This window comes from Callorhinchus milii, unplaced genomic scaffold (genome assembly GCF_018977255.1).
Source record: "Callorhinchus milii isolate IMCB2004 unplaced genomic scaffold, IMCB_Cmil_1.0 Scaffold15, whole genome shotgun sequence".
In the NCBI taxonomy this organism is placed as follows: Eukaryota; Metazoa; Chordata; class Chondrichthyes; order Chimaeriformes; family Callorhinchidae; genus Callorhinchus; species Callorhinchus milii.
The window spans coordinates 15044451-15069691 of NW_024704756.1; the positions used below are offsets into that span (position 1 = coordinate 15044451).

The 25241-nt window shown below is 43.6% G+C and overlaps 1 protein-coding gene across 1 annotated transcript; it reads right to left on the reverse strand.

The window, feature by feature from the left end:
* Positions 1–21620: 21620 nt before the first annotated feature.
* Positions 21621–24540, reverse strand: LOC121850217 (E3 ubiquitin-protein ligase MSL2-like). Its single transcript, XM_042340828.1, has 2 exons — positions 24219–24540; positions 21621–23106 (listed from the first exon to the last, which is right to left on the reverse strand). The coding sequence occupies exons 1-2, from the start codon at positions 24538–24540 to the stop codon at positions 22076–22078; spliced, it is 1353 nt and encodes a 450-aa protein (XP_042196762.1). The 3' UTR covers positions 21621–22075.
* Between the last annotated feature and the right edge of the window lie 701 nt (positions 24541–25241).

Consider the following 25241-nt stretch of genomic DNA (forward strand, 5'->3'; position numbering starts at 1 on the left):
AGGAACCTCGGCGTTTTGTTCGACCCTGAGCTGTCCTTTCTCCCTCATATCGGCGCCACAACTGGCACCGCCTTCCATCACCTCTGGAACGTCGCCAGACTACGGCACTACCTCACCCCTCACGCTGCTGAAACTCTGGTCCACGCCTTTATCACCTCAAGGCTGGACTATGGGAACTCTCTCCTCGCCGGCCTTCCCGCCACCTCCCTCCACACTGCAGGTCATTCAGAACTCTGCAGCTCGTGTACTGTCCCGCACCAGGCTTCGGGACCACATCACTCCCACCCTCGCTCGCCTCCACTGGCTCCCCATCCCCCAGAGGATTGATTTCAAGATCCTCATCCTCACCTACAAGGCCATTCACGGCCTCGCTCCCTCCTACCTCTCCGACCTACTATCCCCCTACTTACCTGCCCATACCCTCCATTCCTCTGGCTCCGGTCTGCTCCACATCCCCCTCCCCAACCGCCCTACCATCGGTGGCTTTCAGCCTCTCAGCCCCGAGGCTCTGGAACTTCATCCCCCAGTGCCTTCGCCGCCTCCTCCCTTTCCTCCTTCAGGGCCGGTCTCAAGACCTTTCTCTTCAACCGTGCCTTCAGCTCCCCTCTCGATTCTCTACCCCCTCCTCGCTCCCTCCCTTCCCTCCCTTCATCCTGACCATTTCCCCCCTGCTCGGGTCCCGACCCAACTGTCCAGCCCCTCCAAAAACCAAAAACAATAATAAATTGGCCATTTTCAATCTACAACTGTTTGTGGGACATTGCTGTGCGCAATTGGCTGCCGCGTTCGCCCACAAATATAGTCAATTCACTTTACAGTGTGTTCTGTGAAGCGCTTTGGGACGTCCTCCCGACGTGAAAAGCGCTATATCAAATGCAAGGATTATTATTATTATTATTGGGACGTCCTCCCGACGTGAAAGGCGCTCTATAAATGCAATCTTGTTGTTGTTGTTGTTGTAGGCTGATGCTCCAGCTCAGTGCTGGAAGAGTGTCGTATTGTCAGAGGTGCCATCCTTGGCTTTAAACGCGGATTTACAGAGTAATGACGTGCCAGTCTCTGTCCCAACCCACGCTCCTGTGCCACAGCCTCAGAAAAGTGCTTCCACACACACGCACATGCACCCATGCACACACACACACACACGCACACACACACACACACGCACACACACACACACACACACAAATATAGTAAACTCCTGATAAGTCAACCCCGATTTAACTTGTCACTGCCAATTAAGTCATGATGCTGTCAATATCGTGGCTGCATTCATTTACGTATTTATACACACACCCAACTCTCCCCTCGGGATAACTCGTCACTCACTGCGTACTTATCCCTGGGAGTGAGTGACGAGTTTACTGTATGCACAAACTCACACACACACACACACACACACACACACACCCATCGCCTTGTGTAATATTTTACCTGTGCAGCTCCTAGCATCAAATCAGGCTCACAGGGACCAAACGGAACACACGCATGTAGGGCCACGTCACACGTGTAAATGCTGCAAGACACGAAGCGACACGAAAAAGCTTTGTGACCATCTGCTCTCTCACAAGCGCAAGGGGGCGCGGGTTTCGAAGGTCGGAAAAGACATTTGCTCGATGTTGGGCACGATCTTTAGCGGTGAGAGACAGCAGTGGGGGAGATAGCGCGAGCATCCTGCTGATCAGATGCACTTGAGTATTCCGCTCACAGGTGTCAAAAACACCTGTGGTTCAGAGGCTGGTTCTTTTCGCACGTCTTCTCGCATGCAACAAAAAATAAAGTTGACTTAAGCATATTTTACAAACAAAATCTCCACAAAAGCCAGGAAGTGCTCGGGCCAGGTGCCACGTTGCAACGTCGCCGCAAGTTCGGCAGTTTCTTTTTCAAGCAGCGTCCATTTTAAACGATACTTTCTAAGGCAGGCGAAGAAAGACGGGACCTTGGCTTTAACGTTTCATCCGAAGGATGGCGTACTCCGACAGCGGAGTGCTCCTCCCCTCCCCCGGTCACTGCACTGGAACGTCAGCCGAGACTGCGTGAGCTCAAAGTCCCAATGCGGGGCTTGAGCCCGCAACCTTCTGAGTCATATTGCAAGCAAGCTCGACGGCCCCTGGACTTATTCCACCCACCTTTCCCATCTATGCAACCAAGTCTGTTGAGTTTGCATCTCAAGTTCCCCGGTGGAAAAGCAAAGTTACGCTGGAAAGACTGAATGCGATCTTATCGGAGATTGTGTGTGCTTTTTTTTAAATGTAATTGTTTGGGGGAACGTGCAGACAGAGATAGCAGACTGTAAGGTGCAACCTGCTGAGCGCTAACAGTGTTTAAATAAAAAGCACACTTATGCAAAACCAGGCAGAAAACAGTTGACAGTTCCACCCAAGGCACAAGGTCTCGTGGTGTGGAGGATCACACCTAGAGTGGAGACGGCATCTATGGTGTGAAACCAGATGGCTGCTACCTGTTTTGTAACAAACGACTTAACACTTGAGCCTTTTTTGTAAGTTTTGAGAAAAAAAATCCTTTCTTTTTAGCTCGTCTTCAGTCTCCTCCCAAAGCTGTTACACTGAAAACAACCGCAGTGGAGGACAAAAAAAATAATCAGCATCAAAATGTACTTTCTGTCTCTAAGCCTCTATGCAGGGACTTGGGGCTACTTTATAATAATAATTATACTAACCCTTACATTTGATATTGTGCCAATATTTACTGCATAAAGTGCAGCGACTGCAAGCAAACACTGCAGCCAATTTGTGCGCACGATAATTTTCCAACAATGGTCATGAAGTGAATGTCCAATTTTATTTGGAGGGGGAATTGCTACCCGGGACACCGGGAGAGGAGAAACTCTCTATTATTCCCTTGGCATTGCGATGCATCTTTTTCGTGCGAAGCCTAAAGCCCCATATCACACGAGGTTACAAATTGGAAAGCCCACACACAGCAGTTGCCACAAAGGTGTAACACTGTCCTAATTCAGTGGCCGAGTTATTTCCGCTCCCCCACCACCAACTCAGTCTTCGCTTTGCACTGTTTTTTTGGTTCAGTAGCTAAGCTGCTCCGAAGCAAAGATCCAAATATACGCCAAAGACTATCAGCAACTTCTCCAGTTCCTGACGCACTTGTGAAATGTTCCTGTGGCACTTCTCATTTGTAAAAGCTGATCTCAGCGTCAAGCTGTTTGCTTTACCCACGTGTTATATTCAAGGGCAGAACGGAGACAGATTGGAGTTAATCTCAGTTATTAAAGCTCTGTTATTTACAGAGCCCAGGATAGTTGTCTCCAGTTAACTTGCCTCGAGTCTGTGATCACAATGCAGTCTACAAAGGTCAGAAACCCAAGTCTTAGCCTGTGAGGTCGCTCAGAAAATGTGGAACCCTTTTTTGAATTCAGTCGCAATTTGGAAGCCCGTTTTCTGCTTTTCTTAAAAGAGAAACTGCTTCCCCATCGAGACTGAAACACAATTAATGATCAATACATTTTAGTGTAATATCTCATCACGTCTTCGCAGAACTTTCCGTAAAGTGCAATGACTGCATGTTATGAAGGCGAACGGGGAAGCCAATTTGCACCCAGCGATAGGGCACAAATACCCCAGTGAAGTGAATGAGCAAATTTTTTTTATTATTATTATTAAATGTGGCAGATTGTTTATTCGAATAGCTCTGCGAGATCCTTATCGTGGACCTGAACAGGCAGACGGGTCCTTGGTTTAGTGCGAAGTTTGGCACCTCTGACAATGCAGCGGCGTTGAACCAAAGTGCTCAGTGGTCAGCCAAGCCGATATGAGTTCAAAGTCCCAACGTGGGTGTTGGACTGATCAAAGTTGACCCAGAGGCGAGAGTGCTGGCACCTGAGCCAGGCTCTTTTTATTTCTTGCTCAAAATCATATACTGTAGTTAAAAGCTTTGTATATGGCGTTAGATAATGCAAGTATAAACCCTGGCATTGACTTGTTGTTCTGGTCATGGCTGCTGTGAATGGTTCGTGTTGTTACGGGTTGGAGGGTCTTGGTCGCCGGAGATGTACCGTACTTCAGAATCAACAAAGACCACAGGCACTGTCAGGTACTGTGAGTGTAACCGCACTCAGGCGGACACACACTGTACTAACTGGGCAGCTAGCCAGGCATGTAAGAGATGGAACGTCTTAATCCCAACCTGCCAGCGAGTAAGAAGCCACATTTCACATGAACTCAACTTGCGCCAGAATAATGATCTTTGTAGTTGATACAACGCTTGATCGCCTCGTCGAGACGTCTCAATGCACTTCGCAGGATTTGTTTTGTAAAGCAAAGTGACTGTGTATTGCGGAGGGGAGGGTGGCAGCCAGTTTGCGCGCAACCAATTTCCCACAAACGTGGCGATTGATGGGGATTGTTACCCCCGAAAAGCGATCCGCCAATCGACTAACAACCGGGTTTCCTGCTGGGTAAACAGAGGCGTGTGGAGTAAGGTAACTTGCCTAAGGTTTTGCCTCGCCGGGAATCGAACCCGGGTTGCTTGCGAGGAGAGCTCTCCAGCCACTACACTAATGGGACTCCATTGTCCACCATTGCAGAACTAGCCAACTAGCCATCCTGCTTGCAAGGTTGAGCGGCAGATGACAAAACAAGATATAAAATGAGAGTAGGTGAAATTATAGTACGTTCCCCTCATCCCCCCACCCACCCCCCCCACCCCCAAGCTATCAGTGGAACCAAAATGTGTGACTTTCAGTTCACTTATTATAACCCTCCAGCCTCGTGATATTGATTCTGTCTGTTTCTCTTTTTGGCTTTCACAATCAATCTCACCCTCATGTGTTATGAACTATCCCAGTTCCCCGGCTGCAATCCTCTATATAAACCAGTCATTTGCTTCATGGATGTTAGGGGAACATTGCAGTGTTTGCAAAATTTCCAGGGGGTAATAATTTCTTCAAAAAACAATTGGTTACTCAATCCACGACTGTTTGTCGGTCACTGCTGTGCGCAATTGGCTGCTGCGTTTCGGCCACAAAATATAGTCAATTCACTTTACAATATATTCTGTGAAGTGCTTTGACTTGACTTGCTACTGAGTTTGCCTACAAATACACAGCTTTTATATTAATTATAATTAATTATAAATATTATAATAAAATACACTGTACCCCAATGCCTTGTGCATCGCTTTGAGACTTGCAACCTTATCGGTGCTTTATCAAAAGAAAGAATTATTCTTGTTTTGTAATTATTATTGTTGTTATTATTAAAGCAAACGTGATCCATTCATAAACGTGTTCTTTCTATGAATTTGTTTTAGTACTTTCCAGGCAAGGATTTATAGTCGCAATTTAAAAATTTAATAATATTTCTTGCATTTGCATATGGGACGCTGCTGTGCACAATTGGCTGCCGCGTTCGCCCACAAATATACAGTCAATTCACTTTACAGTGTGTTCTGTGAAGCGCTTTGGGACGTCCTCCCGACGTGAAAAGCACTATATCAAATGCAAGGATTATTATTATTATCTACAAAATATAGTCAATTCACTTTTCAGTATATTCTGTGAGTCGCTTTGAGACGTCTCGAATCAAATGCAATCAAATGCAAGGATTATTTATTATATATTATTATTTCTTGGTACAGAGCCTTTGACTGTGGGATCATTAGAGGATGTTGACCCGGTTCCTCTCTCCTCTCCCACCACGTGCTGTCTGAAAGATGTTCTGTGGAGTGTGTTTCTTGTGTAACTTGTGCTTGTGTAACTTGTGCTCATGGGAATCAGTCCGAGAGTTTGCCTCATTCCTGGAAGAACAGCAGGGTTGTGGGCACTGAGGCAAGCTGCTTAGCGCTGGGATGAAGAGAAGCATCTAAGCTGGGAGGTTGGTGAGAAAGAGAAGCTCTCAGAGGGGCTCCCTTTCAACATACCGATTTGTCGCAATAAAACGCCAGAAATAAACACCCCGTTGCAATTGGCAACAATTTTCTCAGCACGGCAAAGCATCCAGCAGGCGAAATCAGTCTAAAATATTATACGCGAAGGGGGACTGCAGTTGGGAAACAGCTTGAAATTACAGGGGAACGATGATCGGGGTAGGATGAGAGTCAAAGTCAGAAGCAATAAAAGATGGACAGACACCTTGGGTAAGATGTACGGTGAAAGGGTGGTGCACTGGGATTAAAAGATCTGGCACCATCTGATAAACGAGCGGAACAGGCTCAGTGGGCTGAACGGACTCCTCCTGCTCCTGTTTTCCTAAATGGGCCGAAAAGTGGCTTTTTTTTAAAAAAAAAAATCCCGACAACTTTTGCAATCGAGCGTCATCGCTTCCAACAGTGGCTCTGCGTCCACAAGACACGAAGATAAACATCTGTACAGTACAGTTCAATAATATATTGACATGCACTTCCCATTATGAGCACTTACAGAAAGACAGACTCTGAGAGGTCACCGGTCGGCAAAGACATTCCAGGAAGAGGCGGCGTTTCAAACATAAATCATATCAAAATTGCTTCTCCCTCCCCCCCAAAAAACTGTAATGTTTTATATCTGTTGTAGAATACGTGTAGATATTAGTCAAAGCGTGAGCCTTTGCGTGATTTGAAAACTAATGCGCTAGGAAATTATGATTTCTGAAATGTAGGGTGTTTTTTTAATTAAAAGTACTGTGTTTGGATCCTTTGCATCAACAGTGCTCTTTGTTACTCTGCGGTAATGATCATTAATCTTCAACTGCAGGATATCTCGACATTAAACGGTTGGCACATAGCAGCTGTGTGGTGCAGTTTGTAATCTATAAGAAATCGACAGGCAACATGCTTAGACATGGTGGAAACTTTTTAAGGCATAATATAAAATGCCGCGACTCTTGTCAGTTTGTAAGATCCAATGCCGTTCAATGTTCTTTCCTTTGAAAGTCTGGAAGAGCGTTCTCTGACGTTTAATTTATTATTGTGCACCATGTCTGGTATTAACAAGGAGGTGCCTCGTCAGTTATAAATAATATTCTACTGGTGGCTGGGAAGCAAATGTCTCCCAATACCATTTTCCCATTTACAGTCAATTACTTCCTGCAGACAGATACAACAACATTCACTCGGACAGAATACGGGAGTTTTTTAGTTTTTAAGGGACTTTTTATTGCAAAATCAAGCAGATATATTGTTGGCCGGCAATTTCTACGTTTCACTCTCTCCATCTTGTCCCACAAGCAACCCTCGTTCTCCGAGTATAGCGGCTAAATGTCACCAAACCAGAGATTTCAAACTATTACATTGCTACCATTGCTATACCGTGCAATGGAAAACTAACAGCGTTGTTAGCGCAATACATTACAGCATCTGAGTGAAAGCTCCTAACGAGCAAATTACCCGTTCAAACCATTCAGTCTATTGTACACAATCGCACACTGAATAGAAAGTTTGTCGAAAAAAAANCGTCCGACAGATTTTCATTCTACAATTCTTCTCATGTGGTTTTCTCTATACTGTCAATCCTTACACAGGCTGGTATAACTGACGACAGACCAGTCAGGCTAGTTGGGCAGACCAGGACTTGGTTGGGCAGATCAGTAACTGGGAGCAAGGATTCTTCCCATAGCCTCACGTTAAGCCTGCAAGTCAAAGCCTTGATGGGTAGGTTGGTCCTAGTTGGACAAGCTTGCCACAGGGTGCTCTCAAAGGCAAACTGTGGTTTTAGCTGGTTAAATTCCAGTCAAATACCCCAATACACATTCTAAAATCCCCAAAACCTCTCCAACCTGTTGCCCAATATCCAGGTAAATTGGTGCGTGGCCCTCAGGGGGAATCTGCCATGAGTTAATGGCATACTTGTGGATCTCAGTCTAGTTTGGATACTCTTAAGCACGGCGATGATTTCTGCACGTGTCAGACACCCGCTTGAGGGGAAAAAAAAGTGAGCACACAAGGGATTGAATTCCACAGCTTCCTCTCTGGCCCTTTGGGTGAAGTTAACTAAACATGTGAATCCCATAGGATTTTACTTTCAACCACAATAAGTTACAATTGTGTGCATTTATTGCCATCTAGTGGAATAAAGCCACACCCATCAGGAAAAATATACCCAAAATAATTAATCCTGAGAATCAGATAGTATAAAGTTGAAGTTTTGTTTAAAAAAGAAGACAGGATTGAACCTCACAAAATTTGCCACTATGCTCAATTAAACAAGAGGGAGAGCAGCTGCAGGTTTCATAGCGTTTGGCTCAGTTGGGGGAAAGTTTGTCTCCGAGTCAGAAGGTTGTGGGTTCAAGTCCCGCATCAGGGACATTTGCCAAAATACATAGTTGCTGTACTTTACAGTAAGAATCCTGTGAATCGCTTTGAGATGTTTCGACAACGTGATAAGAGGCTGCAGTAAATATAAAGATTATTATTGTTTATTAATATGCGAAACAGCACCTAACTACAGGAAAATGTACTTTCAATGGTTACTTACGACTTGGAATCAGTTAAGCGTACCAGTAAATAAATAGCACAAAACAGACAACAAGACACCTTTAAAGAGTCCCTTTGTAGTTAAACTGGATACTTCTGAACATCAGTTTGAACAGAGTTATTGGTTGCTTCCTAACTTAAATCAAGTTAACACATTGTTAAGACATTTCAGTTCCTCACTGTACAAAAATGGCTGCTGAACGTAAAATAGTTTAAAATCTGAAAAATTCCATGAGATCTATATTATTGCACAATTCAAGCAAAGTTGCTAAAATGTTGCCTCATTTTGCAGTAATTACACTTTACAGTATATTCTGTGAAGCGCTTTGAGACACCTCAACGATAAGGTGATAAGGCGCGATATCAAATGCCAGGAGTATTATTATTATTATTATTATTATTAGCAATTAGCAAATCAATCCTAAGACTCCTTATATTCTTAAAGTTATTTTTAGTCACTCGGGTGTCTGACACAGGCAGAGAAACCAGTGACCATGCTTATTATAATAATAATAATAGTTGCAAATCCATCTCAATTGAAATCTGAATTAATATTGGTGATGAAATGTGAAAAATGAGCACAACGAATGATGATAAAAAAGGAAATACAATTACCTTTCGATAAACCCTCAGGACAGACCAGCTCCAGACAATGTAAACTACATGCCCAAGCAAGTAACAGCTACACCAGACTAAATCTTTCAAACCCTGGATATTACGCGGTCAAGTATTAAGCTGCCAAATGCTTTTAGAAAACATCACACAAACCAGAGATTTCAAACTATTACATTGCTACCATTGCTATACCGTGCAATGGAAAACTAACAGCGTTGTTAGCGCAATACATTACAGCATCTGAGTGAAAGCTCCTAACGAGCAAATTACCTGTTCAAACCATTCAGTCTATTGTACACAATCACACACTGAATAGAAAGTCTGTTGAAAAAAAAAAGTCCGACAGATTTTCATTCTACAATTCTTTTCATGTCTCTGCATTCTGTTGACTTGAGATGGAGCTCTGAGAGATTGGGCAAAGTGTGGGTGTCAGACCACTTTGGTGAACATGTGCTGCAGCAAGCAGGATTCCTGCTCGTATATTAACCTTCTTTATAGTGCAATCCAAAAACCCTGACAAAGAGCTTGACTTTGAAGTTGCAAGCTTACTTTGAGTTTGATTGAGGTTGACGACTACACTTTGCAATGGTTTGAGGAATGATTCTTTGTACTGCGTAAATTTCTTTGTTCCTTTACTTAATTAGCAAGTCGGTAGCATGTCCACTTTAGTGCGCACTACTCTGATTTATTGCGTAAGAAGGGATAATTTCTTTGATCTACGCAATATGCTTTTCGTGGGGGAGGTAATTTTCCTAGAATTTCTCACTTCAAACTTGTATTTAAAGTGAATGTCTTCATTCCGCATACTATGGTGCTGATTAAAACTCAGAAGAGAATAGAAGGCATCTCTTTGACTTCTGTCCTGCCAAGTAAACATAATTTTATCCCTACCTGTTGATCCTACCATTCGGAATGGGATTGAGACAATGGCACTGCAACAGTAACCTGTGATTAAATAATAATCCTTGCATTTGATCCAGCGCCCTTTCACGTCAGGAGAAAGTCTCAAAGCGCTGCACAGCCATACAGTCATAGTGTGGTGACTGTGTATTTGTAGTTGAACAAGGCAGCTGATTTGTGAACAGCAATGTCAGGCGAGACAACCTTAAAACGAATGACTGATATTTCAAACAATGACGGTTGCTCTATTTAGGATTTAGATCGGGTATTAAAAACTAAGATTATTTGGAGCAGCGTCTGACATCTGCTTTGCTGTTGATTTGTAAGTTTGTTCAACGGCTAGTTGCTGCAGCAAAGTATGTAGTTACACTGTTTTCCGCAGCTGTTTCTCTTGTTTGTATGTCACACCTAACAGTGACTCACAACCTCAAAGCTTTGCTTTTGGAAAAAAAAATGAAACATGAAAAAAACATTTTTTTTTAAATGAGTGCTGGCTTAGTATGTGCTAAATTCACTGAGAGAATGGCTACACATAATCAGTTGAAAAGAAGAGCAGAATGTGACTCAGATCCTAAGAGTTGCTACGAATAGGGGTCACCTTTCCGAATCACGTCGTCTCGCACTGAATCTTTCAGATGTATCTTTCGGGTAATCAGTAAAAACAGGAATTCAAAATGAGTGGAATTAATACAATGACAGGGCACCCAACAGCTCAAAGATCTCATCAAGGGCTGTGGATAACGCCTAGTAATTTCCATTTAATATATATCTGAGATTATCTGGCCACTCAAATTTGTTACTCAATCCACAACTGTTTTGTGGGAACCCTGCTGTGTGCAATTGGCTGCCACGTTTCACCCACAAAATATACAGTCAATTCATTTTACAGCACATTCCTTGAGATGATAAGACATTATATCAAATGCAAGAAATATTATAGTATCATTATTATCATTATTATCTCCATCTCACCCTTTCTTTATCTGCCTCTAAATCTCGCATAGAAGGAGGGAAGGGAGAGGCAGGGAGCAAGGTGAAGGGGCTGTGGGATGGAGTTCCAAAGGGTGTGGGTAGAGAGACTGAAGGCCCGACCGCGATGGTGGGGTCGGCCGGGGGGGGGGACATGGAGCAATCCTGTTAATCGAATGGCAAAGACAGAATCTCGCAGCCCTGAGCCATGGAAACGTACATGGTAAAAGACCCAACATTGTTCTTTACTGGGGAAAATAAAACAAGTCTATGGAGGAACTTTCTCGATCTTTTAGCCACTGCTTAGGTGAAACTGAGCCAGACATACCCTGGTGCTGCGTTAGTTGATTTTCAGCAACAACAGCTTGCATTTATATAGCGCCTCTCACGAAGGGTAGCGTCCCGGAGCGCTACAATTGGATTCAGCAGCCCTGAGCTACAAAGGGAAATACAATTCACACTTATGCAACACCTTTCACGTCAGGACATCTCAAAGTGCTTCAGATAATCAAATAGCGTTCCTGTTTCTCGGTGGCCAATGCTGTGTCCAAAGTGCACACATACAGATTTCCAATGGTTACATAATTGGGCTCAACACAAGCGTTTTCCAGCACTTGTCCCTGCTCGTCAAGACTGAGGTGGGTAGATATTTGTTAGGTCAGGGTAATATGGCATACGGGGCGAGGGAGGGTAATTGGATTTACGGAACAGGCTCGAGGGGCTGAATGGCCTGCACCTCTTTCTATGTTTCTACGTTAACGCTACTCTATACTTCTGCTTCCCTCCACCTACTGGAGTGTAAGAAAGACACAAAAAAATCCATTCAAAACAAATTCTCCAACTGGTATACATCTGTATCAATAACAGATGAATGTAAGTGAATCTAAAGTGAATCTTTTATCTATGTTCAGATGATGGAGATAAACCGACCAGTCAATTCTTTTTGCTTTTGCAGTGCAAGGTTTCAACAGAGATCGTTGATTGGATTACTTGCCTTGTAATTCACTCACCACTGTGACACCGTCCATTATCCTCCCTGTAACCTGAAGAGCAATTCAGTTACTTAGATGTGAAAGGATTGTGCATTGATTGTACATGTGCCACCTTGAGAATGACTGGGCCTGAAGATTCACCTGAACTGTAAAAATCAACCTCCGCTAACTTTTATAGCTGCGTTTGCTCTTTTCTATACGATAATAATCCTTGCATTTGACATCGAGCCTCATCACGTCTTCGAGACGTCTCAAAGAGCTTCACAGAATATACTATAAAGTGAATTGACTGTATATTTTGTGGGCAAAACGATGGTAGAAGATCTCACAGCAGCAGAGCTTTGCAGCCATCAGGGAGTTTATGAGCAAAGTTTAGGCTATGTCCTGTCAGCTACAACATGCCACGATTAAGAAACAGAACACATTCAGATCAGTCACACTGCCTCTTCCTTCTCCCAAAGGAGAAAGCCTGGAGCTAAGAAGGAAACATGGATGAGAATAACAGGATTACATCACAAAGAAAAACAATACGGAACATGAAGTGACACATTATCGAACCCTTCTCCCGACAATTTGATTCATGGCAACTTCACTTATGGAAGTACGAAAGTCCTGCTTAATACTGTGCACAAGCTACGGGATCAAAATAATATATTGAAGGCAGATCGTGAATTAGACACTGATCTGCCCCAGTAAAACATCCCACTTCACGCAATTAAAGAAACAGAAATTTTCAGCATAATTAGAAATTATTCAACAATAACAAAAAAAATATTATTATTATTTTCACTTCATGGCTGTTTATGGGACATTGTTGTGAGCAAACTGGCAGCCACGTTCAAGTGCAAATCCAGCCACTGAACTTCGCAGTAAAAAAAGTCTGTGAAGTGCTTTGTAACACTGAAGCTGTGATAAGGCGTTATAGCAAATACAAGGATTATTATGCTTATATGATTATTATTATTATTATACTGCTGCTATGTGTTTTTGTTACTCTTTGGCATTAAACCTACATTCCAGCTTTTTTATAAGATACACTTTCCCAAACACTGTACAATGAATCTTATTTCCAGTCATTCTTTCACATCCAGGATCTGTTCTTATATAAAAAAAAGCTTTTGGAAACCAGCGGATACAAAAATAAGATGAACGGTTAAAACACGGAACAATGTTTGGACAGAATAAATCTTCACTCAGAAGAATATGGGTTAATCAGGGGCAGCCAGCACAAATTTGTTAAAGGCAAATCTTGTCTAACAAATCTTGTCTAACAAATCTAATAGAATGTTTCGATGAGGTAACGGAGAGGGTGGATAATGGTAGTGCAGTTGACGTCGTTTATATGGACTTTCAAAAGGCATTTGACAAAGTGCCACATGAAAGACTTGTAAGAAAGATGCCTATGGTATAAAAGGGACAGTGGCAGCGGATCCAGAACGGATCAGGACAGAAAACAGAGAGTTGTGGTGAACGGCTGCTTTTCTGACTGGAGTGTACAGTGGTGTCCCCCAGGGATCGGTATTAGGACCACTGCTCTCCTTATACATAAATGATCTGGACTTGGGTATAGCAAGTACCATTTCCAAGTTTGCGGACGATACAAAGTTAGGTCGGGTGATAAACAGTGAGAAGGATAGGAGCCAACTGTAGGATGACATAGACAGAACGGTAAAATGGGCGACACATGGCAGATGAGTTTCAATGTGGAGAAGTGCGAGGTAATGCATTTTGGTAGAAAGGATGAGGGGAGGCAATGCAGGCTGGTAATACAATCTTATAGGGGGTGAAAGTACAGAGAGACCTGGGGGTGCAGGTAAATGAAGGTGGCAGGACAGGGAGATAAAGCGGTAAAATTGCATATGGGATACCAGGCTTTATAAATAGGGGCATAGAATACAAGAGTCAGGAGGTTATGATTAACCTATATAAAACACTGGTTAGGTCTCAGTTAGAATACTGCGCCCAATTCTGGGCACCACACTATAGGAAGGAAGTTAAGGCATTGGAAAGGGTGTAGAGGAGATTTACGAGGATGGTACCAGGAATGAGGGACCGTGATTATGAGGAAAGGCCAGAGAGGTTAGGATTATTCTCATTGGAGCAGAGGTTACGAGGAGACCTAATAGAGGTCTTAAATAAATAATAATAATAATCCTTGCATTTGATATAGCGCTTTTCACGTCGGGAGGACGTCCCAAAGCGCTTCACAGAACGCACTGTAAAGTGAATTGACTGTATGTTTGTGGGCGAACGCGGCAGCCAATTGCGCACAGCAATGTCCCACAAACAGTCGTAGATTGAAAATGACCAATTTTATTATTGTTTTTGGTTTTGGAGGGATTATTATTAGGCTCTGTGTGGAGTGAGGAAACTTGCCCAAGGTTTCGCCCTCTGTCTGGAATTGAACTCAGGTCTCTCACTTGCAAAGCGAGTGCTCTAACCACTGAGCGACAGGACTGCACAGGGCTACAGGTCTTCCAAATCATGAGGGGATTTGATAGGTTAGAAAGAGAAAAACTGTTTCCACTGGTGGGTGTGTCGGTGACTCGAGGTTACAGATTCAAAATAGTCTCTAAAAAGCCGAGGGGAGGTGAGAAGAAATGTTTTCACGCAGCGAGTTGTTCAAATCTGGAACGCATTGCATTGCCTGAAAGGGCGGTGGGGGCCGATTCTATAACAACTTTCAAAAACACGGTGGGTGGGTATTTGAGGAGGACGGGTTTGCAGGGTTATGGGGAAAGGGCTGGGGAGTGGGATTGACATTACATTGCTCTTTTCAAAGAGCCGGCACAAACTCGATGGGCCGAATGGCCTCTTTTTGTGCTGAACAATTCTATAATTCTATGAATGTGTTGTAAATCCAGATGCAAAACAATTCATTGGTGTGAAGCAAATTTGTGCTTTGCACAAGTGTTAAATCTATTCTCGCGGCAATTATTTGAGGTTCCCAAAATTAACTATTGTTTTAGAGGTGTGACATGATATGGTACAACAAGCATCTAAATGCAAAACCACAATGCCTGGCTGTCCAGAAGCAGATGCATTGTTTTGTTTCTTGTAATAATAATAATAATAATCCTTGCATTTGATATAGCGCTTTTCACGTCGGGAAGACGTCCCAAAGCGCTTCACAGAACGCACTGTAAAGTGAATTGACTGTATGTTTGTGGGCGAACGCGGCAGCCAATTGCGCACAGCAATGTCCCACAAACAGTCGTAGATTAAAAATGACCAATTTATTATTGTTTCTGGTTTTGAAGGGATTATTATTAGGGCTCTGTGTGGAGTAAGGAAACTTGCCCAAGGTTTGGCCCTCTGCCTGGAATTGAACTCAGGTCTCTCGCTTGCAAAGCGAGTGCTCTAACCACTGAGCTACAGGACTCCACCGTACAAGTTGATTCGAAATGATAACGCTTGTGTTCCAATGGATTACAAAAACCTTCTGCTTCTGCAAGCAGACAAGGAATTGCTAATTGCTCAACTTCCATTTGGACATTTCTCTCTCTTCCTCCTCTTCTGCTGACATGATAACATTCATTCAATTCCAATGACTTGCATTTCGTGAAAGTGCTTCCCAGAAGATATTTCGTTACAATGAAAGGAGCTGTACAAATAAATGTAAATTATTATTTTGAAGCTAAGTACTGTTCTATGGTGCCTCCAAGCATCTTAATAAAGCTGTCATTCTTCACGTGCATAAGTGTTGGCAGGCTCTTCACAGCTGAATGTGAAAAAGAACGACCATTTGAATAAGGTCCGATAAGGCGGCTGGCACTCGCAATAAATAAAATCCTAGCAAGAGGCAATAGAGTAGTAATAATATAATAATCCTTGCATTTGATATAGCACTTTTCACGTCTTCTCGATGTCTCAAAGCGCTTCACAGAATATGCTGTAAAGCGAATTGACTGTACATTTGTGGGTGAGTAGTATTCGGACAGAGGGGAAAAATTGGACCAACAGGTTAAGGGTTATTACTAGATGTATGAGCTCGAACAAGCTGTTGGGTATATCCACAGCCCGGCTCGATCCTAACCTCAACCAAGGCCAATGGTCACTAGACAGCCATCAGCTATGAGAATCTTGGTTGATTTTGCCTTCAATGACCACAGACCAAATGTAGCACTCCAAATGCTTTCCCTGGTATCATCTAACAAACGGTGATTTGAATCTGGGATCTTGCCAATATTATTTATGGCTCAATTACTTATGAATAAATTTGAAAAGTGACCCAGAAAGCCCCAAATTCTTCTGCTTAATTTAAAAGAGAGTGGTTGAATACTTAACCACACAGTTAAGTTGGCTGATTGTGGGTTAGGAGTTTATTTAAATATTGTGGATGAAAACTTCACATTAATTTAGTGCTGTAATGACAGCACTTTCAGGTAAAGATGTACTAAATATTTGTGGCGAGAAGTAATGCACTAGGAAATTGATCAAAGTGCAGCAGTCACTATATTTCCAACCAAATCAGTTTCAATTCTCCAGGTCCCTCCAATAGTGTATTGTAAACTGATTCAGTCACCACTGTTCATAGTTCAAAATGGTACAGTTTAAGAGTTATTTGTAAGTATTTTAAACTTTAGAAAATAGGTTCTCCAAACAGCTATCTAAAGCTGGCATCTTTCATTTGTACAGATGACACACATGCGTGTTTCTGCCGCTGACAAATGTATGCAAACCGCATAACGACTTTTAAGATGACAATGTAGTTTTCTGAGCACTTAGCTGACCATATCTATTTATAGATCTTTCCAGCTACAATACAAACAAACTACTGAGCCACAAATAGTCATGTAACTGTATAATTAGGTATTCAATCACTTTGTTTTCGACTCAGTGGAAGTTTATTTGCTCTAGTCCAACATACAATGAATCCAACAACAAGCAGGTATCATCATTACTTTATCAACAATGTCATTCATTCAAAGGCTGTAGGAAAAATAGAGAGGAAAATACAATAGCGTATGCCATGTTGTTGATGTGTGATGACATCCACAATAATGATTATGATGAATCTATTGCAGCTTTATTGAGTGCTAATCTATGGTGGATTACTAAGAAAATAACAGCCCTCATATATATTTTTCAATCACACTTTCCTTCTTCTCCAAGCTCTTTCCCACACCATCCCAAGTTGCCTAGTCAGAAGCACTTTCAGACATCCGCCCAATATAAATGGTGAAAATTAAATATAAATTTGGTTGTAATCAAAAATTTTGAGTTCATGCTGTTTCTTATGAAGGAGTCCTGTAGCTCAGTAGTTAGAGCACTCGCCTCGCAGGTGGGAGGCCTGGGTTCAATGTCCAGCAGAGTGAAACCTTGGGAAGTTTCCTTACTCTACACCCCTGATAATAATCCCTCAAGAAAAAAAACAATAATAAAATTGGTCACTTCAAACCAAGACTGTTTGTGGGACACTGCTGTGTGCAATTGGCTGCTGGGTTTCACCCACAAATATACAGTCAATTCACTTCACAGTATATTCTGTGAAGCGCTTTGAGACGTCGAGAAGACTTGAAAAGCACTATATCAAATGCAAGGATTATTATTGTATTAATATAATTACTACAAAGTAGTGTTGACTTGATTTATGATGATATTGAACTGCAAAAATATAACATTCACCTGTTAAGGATAATACTGGGATCTCACATGTAGCAATTTTGAACGTGATCTCTCGATAAGAAAAACAAGTGGGAATTCCTTCTGGAAAATGGAAGTAAAGAGACTTCAATGACTCCAGTCCAAATGTAGCATTCCAAATGCTTTCCCTGATATCAGTGAACGTTCTATATGTTCACTATTACTGAGGCAAGGGGGAATTCAATTTCACAGCACTCAAAGCTGGTTTCACCTACCATTCAAATTGGATTTAAAATCTAAAGTTCACAAACCAAAAGCACACTTCAGGTTTCTAAAGTTCATAATCGTTTAAGAGTATAAATACAGAATTTATAAATCCATCACGTTTAAACTAGTGTTAAAGTTGTGTCATTGGATATTAATTTAATATCACACTAAATGTGTGGCTTTCTGTGTTTACTCAGAGTGCTGTATTTTCTGACTCAACCCAACACGACTCAGCTCTGAATATGGAGCAAACTGGCTGACTCCATTTTATACTTAAATGTTACTTGAAGCAAACTGTCCATATAATTGCAAGCACCAGTTTATGTTGGCTTTCGTATTATTTTAATTTTCTCCTTTTTTAAAAAAAGCACCTTACAGAACATGCCTCATTCACAACTTGAGACCCATCAAACTGCACATGTCATTGTCTAAAAGTCATGTAATCTTTCGCAAACAATTCCAATGAACATATCTTATTGTGTGATACAGCCACTTCTGCATTTGGAAAAGAGATACACCAATCGACAAACAACGGGGTTTTTATTTACTGCTAAGTGTGTTTACAGAGATGTGTTATAACAGCTAATTCTAAATGATCGTGGTTAGCAAAAAAAAAGTATCAGTTCAAGAATGCATCCTTATCTTCAGACTTCAGAAAATAATTATCTGGATATCTGTGCTAAAGTCTAGCACATTTCTATGTCTGGACATCTTGCGTTTTCATGCTGTACTTTCCAAGACTGCAATTCTTACATGGTTCTAATGCCATCTAGTGAGAATCGTATAAAAGTACAGTTCAATGGGGATGCAAAATAAATACTGAATGAAATGAATGTAAGAAATACACAACCTTTGATTTTAACATTCATTTTTTAACCAAACTTTTAAAGAGCTTATTAGGTTTAAGGCTACGGAAATATGGTTAAAGAATAACTTGAAAATCATTAACATGAGATAAAGTAATGATTAAAAGATTTGTAATTCCACCTGGTTGTTACAAAATATTAAAAATGAAATACTGCAATTAAATTCTATCCTGAGTTGGAGCACTTGATATCACCACTGAAAACACTACCTTCAGAATGAAATATTGCCAAATTTGAATGCCACATCCAAGTGAGTAATGTGCTATGCGGCTGTGCTCCTCAATAAGCCACCGGAACATTTGGTGCACAGGAATCCTGAATTGATACTGAAACCATCTACTTAAGTGAACCTGGATTGAAGTACAGGTATATCCAGTTAGTAAAAATATGGCTGTGCTAAAGTCTAGGAGTTTTCTGAAAATCCAAATACCCGATTCCCTAACTTTTTTTTAAATAAACAAGTTTCAATGGCATATTAAATGAAGAGTAACACTTTATGCATAATGTTTAATTTTTATTGAACCATTCCTCATCATATATTTATGAAACTAATTCTTAAAAATAGAGAAACGTAGCTTTGTATTGAAATAATCTTTAACAATTCTTCTAGTCAGTGAAAATTGCTGACCTTACTAGGATTTAATATTTATAGATCCAAGTTTTACTATAACAATCAAACAAATTTCTATAAGTTCACATTTCAAATACAAGACAGCAAATATTAACCGTTCAAACCATTAGGGGTAAGGGTACTGCATCACATTTTTTAAAGTCACATCACTTTTAGATTCCACATACAAATGATTGCGTCAAAGATAAATCAGCCATTGTGACGCAGAAAGTAGATAACGTAATTCTGGGCTGCATTTTTCATTTGGTGACATTGTCTCTAATTGTTGATGACAGCAATAAATAAGATGTACAGAAAGGAATACTATTCCCCTTTGCATCACAAGTCCTGTGTTACAGGGTGCTACTGTTGGGACCAGCAACAATACTGATCCAATACCTTTATTTTCCTCTTTCTAGTTGATGCCTATCCTGCCATGACAGGATCTGCAGTCTGGCCTTCAAATAGACATGATTCAATCAATGCGAGAAAGAAAATGTTAAGGTGAGAAAAATAAAAATGATGTACTCCCTTCTGTTTACCTCAACAATGTCCAAGACATAAATCAACAACACTAATTCAATGTGTAGCCACCTTTCAATACTTTCTAAAACATTCACAAGAACCCCTTCCACAATAGTTACATTTTAAAATAAACATAGGTATGTAATTTTAAAATATTTACCATCTTTTTGCTGAGAACTCAAAAGCAATATTAAACAAACCTGGCATACAAATTGTAAAAATAATAATAATCCTTGCATTTAATATAGTGCCTTACCACGTCTTCGAGACATCTCAAAGCACTTCACAAAATACACTGTAAAGTGAATTGACTGTATATTTTGCGGGCAAAACCCAGCTGCCAACTCCTCAACCTCCCTGGGCTCTCCCTCACAATCACCGAACCAGTGCGCGATGTAGGCGTTTGGTTCGCCCCCAGCTGTCCTTCCTCCCCCACATCCGGTCCCTGAGCAGGACCGCCTTCTTTCACCTCTACCACATTGCCCACCTCCGACCGTACCTTACCCCAAATGCAGCCGACACCCTTGTACATGCGTTTGTCACCTCCTACCTGGATTACTCAAACGCAGTCCTCGCCGGTTTCCCCAATTCCACTATTAAAAAGATCCAGCTCATTCATAACTCTGCCGCCCGCATACTTACCCAGACCAAACTCCGTAGCCTCATCTCACCAGTTCTGGCCCGTTTCCACTGGCTCTTCCATCACCCAACGGATCGACTTCAAGATCCTCAATCATGTTCAAATCCCTTCACTCTCTGGCACCTCCCTATCTCTCTGCTCATCCCTCGCACACTCTGCCCCAACATCGGAGGTCGCGCTTTCAGCCACTATGCCCTGAACCTCTGGAACACTCTCTCAATCGCTCCACCTTGCCCCCTCTCTCTCCTTTTCCAAGTCGGCCTAAAATTGTTCCTCTTCGACCGTACTTACGGCCACCATCCCCCGATCGGAGTCATGCTCCGCCACTGTTAAGCGCTCTGAGAAGTTACCTTGTGTGGAAGGCGCTACATAAGCGCAATTTTTGTTGTTGTTGTTAGGAAGCTTGCCCAATGTTTCACCCTGGGAATCAAATCCAGGTCCTCTCGCTTGCGAGGCGAGTGCCCTAAATGCTAAGGTACAGGACTCCAAGTACTGAATTTTTTTAAAAAACTTTTCCACCAATGGCATTAAACATTTTAGTAAAAAGATTTAACTGAGAACAATAACCTCCTCCCCTCCTCCTTGAGAAAAACTAATAAAACTTCACTAAACTCATGTGAAAACTTACAAAGCATGTCAGTAAGCTATTTGAACACTGGGGAAGGCATGCATCACATGTGTTATTCTATTGTCACAGAAGTCCACAAATTGAAGGATCACTGAAAATGAGATTAAGGATGTTTAACAACAGTGTACCACGTTCCAATGGGAGCCACATGATCTTTCATTGGGAATGCTGTAATGATTGTTGCAATTCTTGATTTCATATTAGGAGATTTATTCAAAGTAACGAGAAGCTAACTTTCAAAGCACTTCAAGAGTTAAATGTTAGGATTCATTACACAATATGTAAATACAGATGAAACATGTGCTATGAGTAAAGGAAATTAAAAATTCTCCAATTTATGTAATTAACCAACGAAAAGGATTTATTTTACTTACCATCCCGCTCCCTCTGCTTGGCAGGCATTGGTCTGTTCCATGTCCCCCACCCTGTCCACCCCACCATCAGCGGTCAGGCCTTCAGCTTTTCTGTCTGGAACTCTGTCCTGGATTCCCTTTGCCTTGCCCCCTCCCCTGCTTCCTTCCAAGATCTGTCTCAAGATCTTTCTCTTTGACTGTGTCTCCAGTCATTCTCCCACCCCCCCTTGGCTTCCACCCCTCTTGATTCAAACCCTCCAGCTCAGGTGCAAACCCTTGACTGTCCAGTGCCTTCGGACATCATCCGACGATTACTGATTACACAATTAATAAATCCTTTTCATTGGTTATAGCAGAATTTAAGGATACAACAACAACACCTGCATTTAACACATGGCTTACAAACAGCACAATAAAGGCAATGCTAATCCTTATAGCAAATTGAGAGTAATCATTTAACCCAAATGCAAAATGCTACCGGTTTGCCCACAATTTTTATTCCCATCTTTGGTCTAGGATTGATCAAAACTGCCTGCTTTTTTCAAAAAAATAGAAGAACACTGTGTTTGGGGAAAGGGGCGGGAAGAAGTAAATCTACAGCACGTTCAAAACTGCGAAACTGATTTACACAATTCGTGTTATTTTCACAAGACTAAACAAATTCCTGGTGAAAAAGTAAAAAGTCAGATCCATTTAATGTCTACTCCTGTCCACAATGTTTTGTGGAGGCCGATGGACTTGCACCACTGACATTCTTCTGCAATCGGCTCTGCTTGTGAGCCATCTCAGGGACAGCAAAAGATTCCAATTTCTTTCTACCATTTTCCATGTAGGAATTGTTGCACCCACAGCATATGCAATCTTGACAAGCCTTACGATTTGCATAACAGGGACAGCGCTGCCCTCGGCATGTAAGAACGCTAGTGGTGCATGGTGCACGACCACATTTACACCCTGTTTTTCCTTTTGGCTTTTTGCACACAGATTTCACTGAGCTAACACACTCTTGAAAACCTCGTAACTTTTTAATCTTTCTGTATTTAGCATTGTATGTGCTTACCATATTCTTTAGTCTTTCAGTGACACTGCTATGTTTATTATCAGTAGTTTTTTTTAGTACTGAGGTACACAAACGTTCATCAGATGACTTTTTGTGTAACAAAGGAAGCCCCTCAGTGGTCGGCTGAATAATGTTTTGATGCTCAGTCGCTTCCACACCACAGGCATCTTTACTTGTCTGTGGCAAACATCTTTTCAAGATCTTTCTCTTAGTAACACTTCTAAAAGTTTTCTTCCCAATTTTAACACTTCTTTCAGCAATGTCAACTGGTTGATTTGAGGTGACAGATCTTTGTGCGGTCTGCACTTGAACCACCTGCAGCGGAGTCAATCTGCGTATTATTTTCATAGCTTTCTCCGTGCAGCACGGTACCCGGGACTTGTCTTCATCTTGCACCAACGTTATGCCTTCTTCCAGCAAAATATTCAAACTAAACGGAAACATGTTTTCCTCTGCCACGTTCCCCACGACGTCGCAGCCCGATATAAACTCGCAAAGCTTTTTGTAACACGCCAGGAGAACACGAAGCTGCTCGTTTTCCACGAACGCCCCGTAGTCTTTGCACCAACTGCACGCCGGCTTCATCTGCATCTTCTGCCCTGCGCACCTTCGGCACACAAAGTGTTGGCACACCGACCTTCCCGGGCCAACCGGATCTTTCAGGAGACTCCCTAAAATTAACGGAACAAGTTCGGGAGGGACCTTACGCTCGCCTCTGCGGACCCGCTGACTCCCTCCCGCCACCCCCACCCTTATCAACCCGCCCCCCCCCACCCACCTCCGCTGAGCGGAGGGAGCGGGCAGGTTGATAAGGGGATCAATCAGCAGGTCGGCCCCTCTTACCCCCCAACTACCCCCCTCCACCCCACGGCTGGCCCCGCCCCTGACATCAGCGGCCACGCCTTCAGCCGCCTCTGACCCCGCCCTTCGGCACTCCATCCCATTGCCAAACCCCACCCCACCCCTCATGCCCTCCATTCCCCCCCCCACCCTCCAGCTCCCCCACCCCTCAGCCCTCAACAACAACTCCGGGTCCAAACCCCTGTCCGGTTCAGCGCCTCGGGACGTCCTCCCCCCCCCCCCCCCCGCGACGCGCAAACAACAACAACAACAAGATTCCATTTATAAAGCGCCTTTCACGTCAGGAGGACGTCCCAAGGCGCTGCACAGTTGGGTCAGGACCCGAGCAGGGGGGAAATGGTCAGGGTGAGGGGAGGGATGGGAGCGAGGAGGGGGGAAATGGTCAAGGTGAGGGGAGGGAAGGGAGGGAGCGAGGAGGGGGAAGGGAGTCGAGAGGGGAGCTGAAGGCACGGTCAAAGAGAAAGGTTTTGAGACCGGCCTTGAAGGAGGAAAGGGAGGAAGCGGCGAAGGCACACGGGGATGGAGTTCCAGAGCCTCGGGGCTGAGAGGCTGAAGGCCCGACCACCGATGGTAGGGCGGTTGGGGCGGGGGACGTGGAGCAGACCGGAGCCAGAGGAACGGAGGGTACGTGCAGGTAGGTAGGGGGATAGTAGGTTGGAGAGGTAGGAGGGAGCGAGGCCGTGAATGGCCTTGTAGGTGAGGATGAGGATCTTGAACTCGATCCTCTGGGGGATGGGGAGCCAGTGGAGGCGAGCGAGGGTGAGGGTGGGAGTGATGTGGTCGCGGTGTCTGGTGCGGGACAGTCCACGAGCTGCAGAGTTCTGAATGACCTGCAGTGTGGAGGGAGGTGGCGGGAAGGCCGGCGAGGAGAGAGTTCCCATAGTCGCTTCTTGGAACACACGTGCTGAAATGGTATCATTACCACAGACGGCGCAGGAGAGCGACTGGCGCAGGTACGGCAGCAGCGTGCGCAGGTCGGCCTCGTAACCCCGGCGCGACGCCATCTCCTCATCCCGCTCCTCCTCACGACGGCGGCGGCGGCGTCGACGGTCGTCGTCTTCCCGCGTCGTCTCCTCCTCCTCTTTCTCACCACCACCACCGCCATCATCATCATCATCATCCCGCCGCACGGGCACCTGCTGCTGCTCCTCCTCCTGCCTCTCGCCCTCGTCGCGACCCGACATCAGCACGGCGCAGCGGCAGGCGGAGACGTAGAGCTCGGTGGCGTTCACGGCCATCGCCATGGCCGGGCCGCGTGTCGGGGAGCGGTTGGTTGGCGGTTGGGCGCGAGGTTGGTTTGAAAGAGGGGTCACGTGGCGTCCGCCCGCCCGCCCCCACGCGCCACCCCCCCCCCCCCCCCCGCCGGCGGATCCGCAGCCTCAACCAATAGGAAAGGGAGCGATGTCGCTCGTGCCTCGCCACGCCACGCCATTGGTCAGCTCGGCCGTCGATCACACGGCGTTTTCATTGTCGGTTTAACCGCCCCCGCCCGCGCGCGCGCGTTTGTTTTTTGCGATTTTTTTTTATGAAAAAAAATGTTTCGGTCGGGAGGGTGTTTTTTTTTAATAAAAAAGACACACACAACACACACACACACATATACATATATATATATATTTACATATAAAATAGTTATATATATATATATACACAAATAGCGTTTAATAATACAATAGTAATCCTGGCGTTTGGTATCACCTCTCCCGGACGTCTCAAAGCGCTTCGCAGAATATACCGCAAAGTGCGGTGACTGTATATTTGTGGGGGAAACGCGGCGGCCAATGGCGCCCGGTGGCGGCGGCCAATGGCGCCCGGTGGCGGCGGCGACGGAGACGGCCCCACGAACAAGTCTTGGACTGAAGCGTCCAAATTATTATTGTGTTGTTTTTGGGGTGTGTGTGGGTTTTTTTTCCCCCCCCCTTTGAGGGATTATTTATCGGGCGCT